Source organism: Eucyclogobius newberryi, unplaced genomic scaffold (genome assembly GCF_026437365.1).
Source record: "Eucyclogobius newberryi isolate DKJ021-1_F unplaced genomic scaffold, fEucNew1.0.hap1 SCAF_20, whole genome shotgun sequence".
Classification (NCBI taxonomy): domain Eukaryota; kingdom Metazoa; phylum Chordata; class Actinopteri; order Gobiiformes; family Gobiidae; genus Eucyclogobius; species Eucyclogobius newberryi.
Genome location: NW_027315835.1, coordinates 19,954,886 through 19,967,757, shown reverse-complemented (window position 1 = coordinate 19,967,757; position 12,872 = coordinate 19,954,886). Strand labels below are relative to the sequence as shown.

At 41.7% G+C, this 12,872-nt stretch overlaps 1 protein-coding gene across 3 annotated transcripts in view; it reads right to left on the bottom strand.

Moving 5' to 3' along the window:
• Nucleotides 1–12,872, bottom strand: part of trrap (transformation/transcription domain-associated protein) — a 74,290-nt gene that overhangs the window by 43,643 nt on the left and 17,775 nt on the right. For 2 of the 3 annotated variants that reach the window (XM_072456558.1, XM_072456559.1), the window contains exons 30-42: nucleotides 12,600–12,620; nucleotides 12,074–12,193; nucleotides 11,004–11,123; nucleotides 10,742–10,906; nucleotides 10,474–10,655; nucleotides 10,197–10,395; nucleotides 7,769–7,897; nucleotides 6,302–6,568; nucleotides 6,023–6,229; nucleotides 2,476–2,634; nucleotides 2,029–2,166; nucleotides 1,335–1,445; nucleotides 214–360 (exon numbers count right to left, since the gene is read on the bottom strand). In XM_072456558.1, the coding sequence (XP_072312659.1) occupies nucleotides 214–360; nucleotides 1,335–1,445; nucleotides 2,029–2,166; nucleotides 2,476–2,634; nucleotides 6,023–6,229; nucleotides 6,302–6,568; nucleotides 7,769–7,897; nucleotides 10,197–10,395; nucleotides 10,474–10,655; nucleotides 10,742–10,906; nucleotides 11,004–11,123; nucleotides 12,074–12,193; nucleotides 12,600–12,620 (1,965 nt within the window). The remainder of the gene's footprint in view (nucleotides 1–213; nucleotides 361–1,334; nucleotides 1,446–2,028; nucleotides 2,167–2,475; nucleotides 2,635–6,022; nucleotides 6,230–6,301; nucleotides 6,569–7,768; nucleotides 7,898–10,196; nucleotides 10,396–10,473; nucleotides 10,656–10,741; nucleotides 10,907–11,003; nucleotides 11,124–12,073; nucleotides 12,194–12,599; nucleotides 12,621–12,872) is intronic. The other variant, XM_072456560.1, reaches the window with a different exon arrangement.

Genomic DNA, 12,872 nt, shown 5'->3' with positions numbered 1-12,872 from the left:
ATTTGTAAGAAACCATAATTACATTTAATCCCACTTTGAATTGTTGTACTACTGGAATCACCAAATAACTAGTATCTCAATTTAACATTTGTTACACCAGGCTAAACAACGCATATGAAAAACAAATAATACTCAACTATTCTGAAAATCCTTCTATCATAAATCTTGCTGGCGATTGGAAGAGATCATTACTGAGAGCATATGCCATCTTACCACTGTCATGAGCAGCTTGTCAAACCACTGCAGCTTGAGTTCGGCGCGGGGCCACATGTCAGGCCTAAGGGAAGTCTTCATCAGGCTGACACAGCGGCGGGACAGCAGCTCCCCAGGCGACCCAGCCACGTTGGTGCTGTCATTCACCTAGACAGGATGAGCAGGTTAATATTATGGTGAAGGAAGCAAAGATCACTCTATGGACACTGAGAAGACCAAGGAGAGCGGTTAATGTGAATGTGGATATGAAAGGCAAAGAACATGAATGTATTTTGACGTCTAGCTCATTGGTTCAAGAATCTACATTTCAGAATGTAGATATCATAGCAGGGCTGGGCGATGAAGCATAAAAAAAACTAATAGTGAGAAATCTCTATGGTGGTGTCCTTTTTTGATGACAGTTTCTCCACCTCCTTCTCCAGATAAGAAGCAGATATGTTTAGTTACAGCTTAAAAAGGATGTGAAGGTTTTATCTGCTTCTCTATTACTGACCAGCAAGCACCTGCTTTGTTGTTTGTCGCCTTAGCCAACAGGTAAGAAAATCAATTTTGAGAAGGCCAACGAGGCAACTGCAATTGAGATTTTGGGTTCTACAAAAATACATTTTATTGTAAAAATAGCATTAACATATTCAATATAATGGATAAGATATAAGATCTGGCTCCAAAAAAATGATTCCATAGGTTGGGAAAACATGTACATTTTGATTAAGCCATGTCCCCAAAATTTTAATATAAGACCCTTTAGACATTTTTTTTTGTACTTTTCCTTTGTTTGATCCTCTTGGCTCCTTGGGAAGGGACGGTTGGGTGATCTGTGAGAATGGAGCCCAGCCAAAAATATGTAGAAAAGTGAAGGTGAGTTAACTCTCCCTGGTCTATTTGAGGCTTACGACCAAGGTGAGCACTGTCACTGGACGAGGAGACATCTGTGGAGGAGACGCAGAGGGGACTGTAGTGTGCCGTGTGCGGTGATGTGTTCCGGACAGCCACCAGGTGTGTCCTACCTTCGCAGAGGAGCCGGGGATGTCCTACCTGGCAGGCGCTACGCATGGCAGAGCTGTACGCGAGCTGCTGTGTGTAAGTGTAGATTAGCCGGGCGATAATGACTGTTCGGTTACCTGGCATGCGATCCTGATGAGGAAGTTGACAACAGTGTCCGTATGTTGCTTTTCTACAGGCTTAGTGAGCATTGTCTCTGTGCCAGGCAAAGACTGACTGCGACCAAATACCTGAAACATGGAAAAATACATAGATATTATTACAAAAATCTGGTAAATCCGCTTTTTGCATTGTGTTTCTTATTTTACAATATTTCAATATCAAGTTGTCTCTAAGCATATCAACACAATAATGAAAGCAATATTCTACTTAAAACTCCCGCTTTTCCTCAGTTATATCTGCGATGCTGTTGACTCCTCGTGGACGGCAGTAGGCGCTTCAAGATAACAATATGAAAAAATTACGTCCATGTATAACTTTCCTGTATCTAGATATAATCAAGCATTTTCAAGTGGAGTCAAGTTTGCATTAGCATCAATACGTGGCCTGGATCAAGGACAACTAGCTGAGCACCAATCGATGTAGCTGATCATAGGAGAGACATATCAATAAATCAAATAAAAAAGGGGGATCGTTACACCCTAATTTTGATGGTAAACGGTTGTGGTGTTTTTCCTTTTTTCCCATCTGCACAACCCCTGATACAAAGTTTGGCGCATAGTTTGACATTCACAAAATGTCTCATTGTGGCTTTTTTGAAACACCATTTTGCACCATAGTCTTGGTTTTTGAGTGATGGCTGATGGAGCTTACCGTGGAGGCAGCTCCTGAGGCAGCGCGGAACCTCTTGGCGTCCTGTCCAGCTGCCGCAGTATCCCCTGACAGGCCTCGCTTCACCCCGACACCACTGGTCCCCTCACCACAGGCACTCGGCTCAGCCTCTGTTTCTGGCTGTCACATCAAACAGAAATATTTACAGTGCTATCCACTATTGGCACCTCTGATCACATCTATGGTAAAAGTAGGTAACGTTGGGTGGTATTTTAAGACTATATCTGAACCAAACTAATTCTCCAGTTGTCCAGCAGCAGTTCAGCAATATTTTTGTAATGATATATAAACTGATAATACATCCAGTGTCCTTAAAATTACGGATATAATTTGTTCCCTGCGCATAATTATCAAGGGTAGGACACAAAAATAAATAAATAAATAAATAAATAAGATTAATGACTGAGTGTTGAGCAGTTTGTGCTTTACCTGTTGGTCTTTGATTCTCTGCAGTTCCCACTTGATGACCACTTCTGCCAGGTCGACAGCCAGTTTCCTCTGCTCTATGGTCACACTGGGAGTGAATCCAAGTCGCTGCATGGCACTGATCATGTGCTGGACCAGATGGTGGCGGACTGGATAGTACACCTGCAAGGATAGAACAGAATTAATTACTTGATGAGCAAAGACCTTCACCTAGAATGCCATCAATTAAACTTTTATGGGTAAAAAATGGAATGTCCAGAATGATATCCCTCTATTTTTAATACAAATCTCTATCAGTCTGGTCTCCACCCTCAGCTTTCAGAGTTCAGATGGTGAATTTGACAGGTGAATTTGCAAATCACAGATATCCATGGTCCATCCGTATCAAAACAAGTATAGCTGCAGAATCAATATTGGAGCACAAAACTCTTCTAATGAGGTGAGCATTTGGATTTCATTCTAAATGGTAGATGACCGATGAGCTCTTTTGTTTCTTATGTGTCACTAAAATAAACAAATCTGATCGCACCGTTCTGTTTGAGTTTGGCCCGAGGCACAGTCGAGGACGTGGTGACCAGACTCGCGCTTTGAAAAGAACTTAAGTGTGAATTCTGGATCCCAGGCAAAAATAAATACTGTGCAAATCTGGAATTTAGTTTTTTTGGAAATTGGCCAGATCTAAATATAGGTTACAAAAAATTTAAATATTACTACACATTTCGTAAAAATATCCAATGAGGGCGAAGGAAGGGACACAGACACGTGTGCGCAGACAGAGAGGGCAAGAATCCACAATCGTATGTAGACTAAACAACAGAAAATCTGCCGGGCAATAATGGCATAGTCTTTAAAGGTGCCATAACATGCTTTTTTTCACGTTTCGTAGTCTATCCTAAGTGTATAATTGATGATAATAATAAGGGTTGTGCAACACCCTTAACATAATAGTTAAGAAATATCACCCAACCCGGAAATGCAGACGGCTTGGTTTGATATTCGCCCCCACCCTTGCAAAGAGCGATCTGGCTCCCCCGCCCACCAGTGACGTAGTCTCAGAGAGCGCGTGTGTGCCCCGCCCAACCGTGACGTAGTCTCAGAGAGCGCGTGTGTGCCCCGCCCACCCGTGACGTAGTCTCAGAGAGCGCGTGTGTGCCCCGCCCACCCGTGACGTAGCCCCACAGCTGTCTGCTCCGCGATGCGCCGCTCCTGCCGCGCGACTGAGTGAGAAACGATAGAACTTCAGATCAACACTACTTTGAGCCTAAATAAATCTGGTGTTTATTCTACAGGGTGCGCAGAACAGATATATCTATAGATCTATATATATCTATCTATATATATATAAATATATATATCTATAGATCTATGATGACGCGTGCCTGTGGTTATGACGCGGTCTTGCATTCACCGCCCGTCAGTTTGGAGATTCGAGGAAAGGAGATAGTCTGTAATATAGCTAAACACTGCGGGAATCAATCAAAAAAACACTCTGGGGACATATATGAAGCACAAATAGCAATGTAAGAAGGTTAAAAGCTCTGAAAAGTTGATTTTGCATGATATGGGACCTTTAAGTTAAACAACACATTACGGATTGACGGAATTTTTCCCCCCCAATATCTCCAATTGACAGAAATCCCTGAGAGTGATAGAAAACTTTAAGCGCAATAGCTTAAGACAACATAAAATGTTGCTCAGTGGGGAAATTACTGGTTAATATTCTACGCAGATTATTAATCAGGAAAGCCTTGCATTTTGATTTCCGAAAGCAAACGTGGCAGATGGTCTTCAATGCCAATGGCCAAGTTGAAAATAACCTGCAGGAGTTCACATGAGAGATGGGCTCACTTGCGACAGAGCAGCAGCACCTACACAGATGCAGCCACATACAAAGGCAGTGTAGCTGGGAGCCAGCTGCAGGCACTCTGCTTTGCAGTTTTAGCTAGTGTTTTATCATCAGATAACTTCCATCTCAGAAGACACAAAAAGGATATATAAAAAGAAACCACTCAATGATGACCAATTGTGCAGTAAGCTTTTGAAATGATAACCGAAAAAGAACTCTCATAATAAAGTTGGGAAAGATGTTCATTATTTACCTGGAATGTTCCACAGTATAGAATTAAACTTCCATCCATCTCCACTGAGACAAAAGGGATTAGTTACAGTTCAAATGTGTGGAAATCCACACAGTAAGAATGTAATGTGTTTTTCAAGGTATTTTAGTGTTTGAATGCCATACTGTGGAACATTACGGGCAAAGCAATAAAGAACCCCCTTACCATGAAAGTTATATAGTGCACCTTAAAATGTTTATGAAGAAATGTGCCTTCATTTGATCATCAAATTTTCACACAGAACTCATTGTTCTATTATAGCTTGTAGGATCCAAACGCACCATAATAATATTTTTTTCTGCTGATGTACTTCTCGAATACTTTACCATAGCATGTGTATGTTCACTTTAATGACTTGTGCACAAGTTCTACAAAGTGGCGGCGCTCCTTAATCTCAAGGACATGACGACGTGCAGTTTGCCCGGAGCGTTCGCACTCGAGAGGCACTTGGCTTCATCACAATCTGAACTGGGAACTGAAGCACTCCAAAACACGCGGACAAAAGCACAAGAGATGAGATGTCGGTCTGAAGGCCGTTGCCAGTGTCAAAGAATATTAAACCTTCTCACTTTGAGGGTAATTACAGTGGATGGAGCAGGACTTCATAGCCCCTTAATGACGGAGTGGTTTAGCCCTGTCCATCACACGCACGCACAAACACTTCACCCAGCGTTTCTATATGCAACACACGCACAAGTCTCATCTGTCTGTCATTATCTCCTCCCCAGTGTAATTATGCTGATGTGATTACATTAGATTAGTCATCTAGCCTAGTGAGAGCAGCCTGTCAGAGAGATACAGGGAGAGAGAAGGTGAGGGGAGCTGAGAAAACGTCAGTCTCGCCAGTAAAGGCTCTAAAGTGAGATAGTCAGAAAATGTCAACTTTAGGCTATAAATCTGTAGTGGCGCCAACTTAAGATATGCTAATTTGAGTGAAAGATGCACCTTGGATAAGTGATGCAAAATGAAGATTATTAAGAACAATGGTTTCACAGGTTCCACTGATCGGTAATAATAATTCAAAAATATGAGGCGACAGTGGCGCAAAGTGTCAATATGAAATGAGGTGTGGCTAATAGATGCATTACACAGCTCATCAGACAACCCTAAAAAAATAACACAGCTTTGAATAATGTTACCATTTGGACATAATTATCCGTTACTATTTAGAGCACAGTTTAAGTATAAATAGCCATTACGCCAATTCATTCTTCTATTATGAATTTCTGTAGCAAGTGTTTACAAGTGTTACATTAAAAACTACTCATATTAACTATATACAAGTATTTCTGATTTACTTCTGTTAGCCCATAAAATTAAATAAAATTAAAAAACTTTCACTAAGATGATCCAACACATCTTGCCAGCAGACCAACAAAGCAATAAGTTCCATACAGATATCCTAACCTGACATGCGCTATGATCCTCCTTACCCTAAAGTGCTGCACGATGAGGTGAAGAATGTGCACCAGCTGTGGTACAGTGTGTCCCTCCTCCACGATGATCTTGCGCGTCCAGTGGGTCAACATTTGGTGTCCGTCCTCCATCCGAGCAGGCACGGCCGGGGTCAAGATGGCCATGGCCTGTCTAACAATGGCCCTAGCTTCCATGGTATGAGCCTTCAACAAACTATGGAAGACCTGAGAAAATAAGATTTGTAAGTCAAGTTATGATAAATGGCCAAAGGGGCTTTAAAGTGACATCGTTCATACCTGTAGAACAATTTTCTTATGAATGGCGAACTTGGCAATGATGTGGGCCAATAGTAAGTGCCCGCTGTATTTGCAGGCCGGGTCCACACAGGCTTTGGGCAGCAGACAGGGCCAGGCGAAGGTCATGAGGCGGCGCAGTTTGCTGTTGCGAGACTTGTTATTGTCGTGAATATGGTGCGGCGCGTGCTCCACCAGCAGAGTGGAGAACTGCAGCAGACAGATCCGGAGGGAGTCCAGCAGATCGGCCTGCTTTTCTGGGTCCAAAACCTGGAGGAAGACCAGGAGAAATGCAGGTCCACATTACTTGAGTTGAGCATTTAGCATGTAGAGCATGTCCAATTTGAACTAAACTAGACAAAAGGCTGGATAAAATATGCATTATTTTGATTTAAGCACCGGTAATGACATTTTTAACCTTTTTTTTTATTTCCCTTCATCCAATTCCTTTAGATGCACATTTTGATATGTTTGGTTGGTTTTGATTTTAAAAAATCAATAATGTATGTAGGCCTGTCACAAGAACAAATTTTGAAGGGTATTATATGGCAAAGTTATAATGTAGGAAGGTCGCAGTAAGCTCTTTTCTAAATGAACATGTCCTAAAAAATAATTGCTGCAAAAAAAAATATGAAACAATAGTGTAGTTAAATTAGTATCAGTCAAATATTCATGTAAGGCAAAAAAAAAACTGCCAACAAATATTGTTCCATCTTATTGATTGATAAGTTGATGATACCATTAATTATCGTGACGGGGCTAAATAGAAGGATGGTTACAATTTTAAATAGAAATGACAAAATAAGCTAAAACTACGAGCTACAAATCCAAACCTTCCCAAAAATTTTAAAATTAGCTGTTGTATAAAGAGAACATATTTCTAAAAGGCGACATAGAGCATTGGAAAGGGCAGACAGCAGAGTATGAGAGGAAATTGGTTTTATCCCAAGTGTAGAACCAGCATTAGCAGCCATTAGTACTGCTGTTAGTCAGTGATGAGATCTGCCACAGCAAACAAACACGCTGACCTTTCGCATGGTCACACTGCGACATTTACACCAGACATTACTCTGTCTGATGGATGCAGTGTGATGGAGGAAAAGGCTAGGTGTGGGTGGGCTAATGAAAGATGGAGTCCGCATGGAAACAACTTGAACGACAACAATTAAATCATGTTGAGATGGTTAGGCGCCGTTAGGGAAATGGCATCATGCTGTGTGCAGTGTGGCTGATGAAGACTGACAGAGGGGAGAGACGGCCACCGTATAGGACATTATGAGAGGAAATGCAGCAGGTAATGCAATCACACAGACTCTGGGACAAAGCCGTTTACTAATGAACAAAAGCAGAGATCCAACCAGGAAAGAAAGTACATGTTCTCAATAGCATTTCAACTAGTACAGTATGTCTTTAAATGTCATAGACCAGAGTGCCTATAAACACAAATACTTAGGTTTTAATTCGGCATACCTTGGTGATGAATACACTGGTGATGCTCTCTGGATTGTCTCCTTCTGGGTTAGGCGGTCCAAGCAGCTGCTCGCCTTCACCTTTCTCAAAACTTTGCAGGAAGGCGGGGTTCAGGATGTGCTGCAGAACCTGGAGACGGACAAAAAAGTTGAAATCTTCAATTAGTCTTTAGATAAGAAGTCAATTTAGACAGAGCACGCAACTTTTCCTCCTCAAACGTTCCAACAAAGACTGTCTGGCGGCGCTTTTGTGAAGGCACTAATCAGTTGAATCACCAGGTGTGGTCTTTCAAAAAGGTACATTAAAGAAACCTGCAGTCTAGCACCTTTATGGGAATAATTATGTGATTAAGCGGTTTCATCTTCTGAATTGGTCCTTGTGTTCTGCTGATAACTAGATTTCTTAAAGGGAGGGCAAGAGGAAAGAAAACAACTCCAGCCTTAATACTATTCTTCGGATCAAGAGCCAAAACTATACATTTGAAATAGAGCTGTAGGTTTTTAATTGCTTAAATCAATTAATTGGACGATGTTGTCTTAATTGAACAAAATTTGTATTAGTCAACAAATTTTACTGGGATCATAATGATTTGAGAGTAAACTGTTACTATGTAATTAACTTCAACTTCCTTCATGCCAAGAATATTTGTAACAGACAGAACTAACAACACAAAACAGCTATTAAATTTTTTACTAGTTCATTTTCAATATCTCTATCTCTCTCTTCATTTTCAATATCTATCAAAACGGAACGTCCATCCAAAGCCACAGTCAGAGATCCTGTGAAGAAGTTGTGTTTACACGAGTACCCTGCAGTGGAATCTGGCAGGTTCACAATATGACTGAAATATATTTGCTTGTTTTAGTTTAACACAGTGGTTTGATTCCCACCACCTCTGAGGAAATGATGCTAGCGCAGCGTGTTGGAGCACTCCTACTCGCGCTGTGTCATCTCAGGAACAAAGGGGGAAGTGGGGCAGAATGGAAAACAGGTGTGCATCACAAGTTTCATCCACTGGTTTGTTTTACTTCTCTGTCTGAAATGTAATCCTGCGAGGAGTGAAATGCTTTAGAGGGGTTTTGTGTGTGAGAGCTGTTGTGAGCAGCATGGGGTCAGGCAGTGATTCATAGCCGCTTTCCCACACAGTCACACTCCTTCTAAATCTCCCTCTTTTCAATGTGAAATAGTCCCTCTGTTGTGCCATACTAGCATTTGGAGTTACATCTAAGACAGTAGATATTGTGGCAAACAATGCAGAAAACTCAAGCAAACATAGATTGTCAATGGCAGAACTATAAAATAAATAAGATATTCAACTGCCTCCTCACTCCAACATCCGGTCTAACAGATGCCTTAAAAGAAAAAATGTGGGAGGAAAATGATAACTTCTAGAGAAGACATGGTGCTGGGTATGAATTTTATGCAGATGTAACTGATTACAATTCTACATTATGTTTACACTAACAGCAACAATCATGATTGGAAACACAAAAACCTCAAGGAAAATTGTTACAACTGGTTTATTAAGACTAAAACGATGATAGGGGAATATGTGTGGCGGAAAAGAAAATGTTAGAAAAACAAGAATAAATGTGTGTGTGCTTGTGTGTGTTTGCAGTCTGTTGTTGAGGTTGGAGCAGTGGTTTAACAGTGACTGTCCTTGGTTGGTGTTGTTGGTGAACTGCTAATGCCTTGTGTGTGCACCTGGGTAATTGAGAGTATTTGCAACAATGGCATTTGGTGATGAGATTCAGTGCTGGCCCAGGCCTTCCCCACTGACCCACTGTGTTCAGCGTCAGTGCGGCTGCTGCTCCGAGTCAAGCGCTGGTCCAGGTACAGCTGTGCACAAAGTATGTTCTTATATGGGAGGGTGTGTGTGAAGGTGCGTGTAAGCATGTGGGACCGTAAGCTAATTAAAAAGCAGCCAGAACGACAGTAATGCTTACTACAGCAGGTCAGGTAGGGAGGACAGACGCATTCATGTGTGAGCCTCTATGGGACTACAACCAGAAACCACGACCTTCCGCGCTGCACCGGATAACTTCTGCTACAAAACACACCAACTAGACAGCCCCCTAACCATGTGCATTTCCCTACTCCATTATTAACTCATCACAGACTCAGCTCAGTATATAAACACACAATGCCAAAGAAGTGCCACACATGTATGAAGTTTGAATCCGGCTCTAAACAATTCACTGTATGTCATTCCCCAGTCTCATCCTCAAGGCCAAAAAAAAAAGAATGCCAAAGAAAAGCAACTGTATTTTGGTTCATTTACTTAGAAAACAGACTATATTTGGCAGACCTGCACGAAATGTCAACTCTAAAGGCTAAACTATGAAAGTCATTGTCAAATTTCCAAGTCCCTGCGGTGCAGCGCTTTAATTTAATTTCTCTGCTCTGATTGTTTGAGTGCATAGAATACCTTTGCTTTGAGCTCATCATTGAAGTGAGGGTCATTAAATTCAACAAAGCGGAAGAAGAGAGCTCGTTTCTGGGCAATGGAGTAATTCCTGGGAATTTCCTCTTCCATATACTCCTTTAAAAAGGTCATATTGCACAAGAAACGCCCTGTGAAGGCCCGCAGCAACTGGAACAGAAGCTCAATCTCAGAGTAGTTCCTCCTTCAAAGAAGTACAACAATTTACATTAAAATAACATAACAAGAAATAATAATATTAAATATATATCGGAATACATACTTGCAGTAGCTAAGAAGGCAAAAGGCCAGAAGCTTAGGCTCCTTCCAATTGGTGGCAGCCATATTGTCTTTGCGGTGTCTTTCCTGAAAGGCCTCGCTCACCCAGACCCGTCGAAGCTGGCTGACCAGCGAATGTTGGCCGGCCAGCCAACCTTCATCATTCTTCACAATGATGCTGATGATCTGAGCAAAGTGGTCAACAACAAAGTGTTCTTAAAATGCAAACATATATTCATCTAGCAAACCAGAGTCGTTATCAAAAAGTATACCTTGATAGCCTGGAACTGTAGATCCAATCGGGCAGTGGTGGTGGAAGGAGACCCAGGTCGAACTGTGGCCGCAGTACCAGCAGGAACCAGGAGGGGCACAAAGCGGTTTGCATTAGATGCCAACACGTCTCTTAGTGGCTTGGCATCTTTGTGTTTGAGGAAACTCTGGAAAAGATAAGACAATAGGAAAAGTAGTAAAAACCCATCGCTCATTATTGAAAACCCAAATAAACACGTGAACAGTAGAACAGTGTCTGCTGACCATAAACATGCGGCTCCATTGTGGGTCGTTCAGCGTGGCCTCCATCATAAAGAGCTCCACAGTCTGAGATGGATGCCGTGTCAGGAACTTGATCAAAGGCTCCCTGAACGGACTGCCAGCCTACGGCAAAGACAAACAACAACACAGACTGTGAGGAGAGAGCACATACAAGAGGGTTGTAATATGATGAATATGATTATCAATGTTATTGTTGCTCTGAGTACCATACTTTTCTGGCTTTACAGCACTTCTTTATAAATTTTGTTGGAGCAACTTTTTTCAGAAAAGATAAATTGTACATACGGTCCGGTCCGCACCTATCAGGAAGCCGCAGGTGCCCACGTTGTAACACAAGATATTTACACTCGGTGGTTGTCCAGCGCACCCGCGGTCCACGGACCTAATTAGACTACGGTAATTTCTCGGTGAATATGAGTTGGATTGTAATAAAACACATGTAATTTTAAAGCTTAACAGAGAACACATCTGAGCTGTCCCTACTTGTCCCTTCTGTTCTTCATTACTCTGGGTGGGCTGATTTACATGTGTGTCATCTGCTCCTGAGCTTGGGCTTAGCCAGTGAGTGTTATGTTGAGAGATATGAGATACTTGTGTAAATATGAGATATATACGGTACACAGAAAGTCCAGGGTAGTGATGCAGGGGTCAGGTCTGGCCAAGAAACTGCAGACCGCTGTATATCACATGTCCGCGCACCACATGTCTTTGCGCCAAGCTGCGTCGAGATTAACTTCCTCATTAGACTAATTTCTCCGTGAATATGATACTAATAAAACATAGTGATTTGAAGCTTAAAATACAGTGACCACTGTCGACTAACGTCTTCTTCTACAGTGTGTCAAATGCTTGCGCTTCCTGCTAGAGCAAATAGATTTATGAACTGTAAAAAAAAAAAAAAAATTTTAAATCCAAGTATGAAAGTTGTACCATTATACAATTTGTTTTTCACGCAATTAGGCTTAAACTATTTTGGAAATTGTAGTCATACTTGAAAATTATTTATGCATTCTCTTTTTGGACGAGATAAGATTTAATATTGTTTGTGACACCTCTATAAGCATGGCTCGTTCTGTCTTCATCACCACCTCCAGCAATGGCTTCACCAAGGTCTGGGGGGCGGCTGGGATCAGGTGGAAGAGGTTAATGATCGCCGAGCAGATCTTCATCTCCTACAAAAAGAATCAACAAAATGGGGAAGAGGACACCAGGTGAGAGATTGAGACAGGAAATGACACGGAACGGACATAATCTCAGGCCGTTTTGGTGGACAGCCACTGTGGAAAGACATGACGAATCTGACGAGAGAACTGACAGTAGAAGGTACAACAAATATACACAATTTGAACAGAATTACAGACTTTTCCTTTCTCAGGAGATTGTACACAAAACATGAATACAGAATGTAAGGTTAAAATGAGACCAACTTTCTAAAGACAATACACAGACACAAGGACAAGAAAATATGGGGAAACTTCACAAAATTAGTTTGATTCATCAGCATGACATTGGCTCGATAAAGCTTTACTTCACTGACAGAATCACCAACAGGGGGCGCAACACCGGGTTACATCTCACCTCAACGCCCTCCATCGCAGGCTGTACCAGAATGGGGAGACAATGAGCAGAGTCAGCAGAGCATTTTGTGTGCGTTTGCTGTGTGGAGGTGTGTACTTTTATGGTAAAGACAAGGAGATAAAAAGGGGCCAAATGACAACAGGACTTTAGAGAGTTATTTTAAGGGTTTTGTTGTAGTGTTTTCGAGCCAAGGTAGAGTTTGTTCAGAAATGTTAGCGGCGGCATCCTTGACATTTAGAGGGGAAAGTCTTTTTGATAACTTCACAATAGATA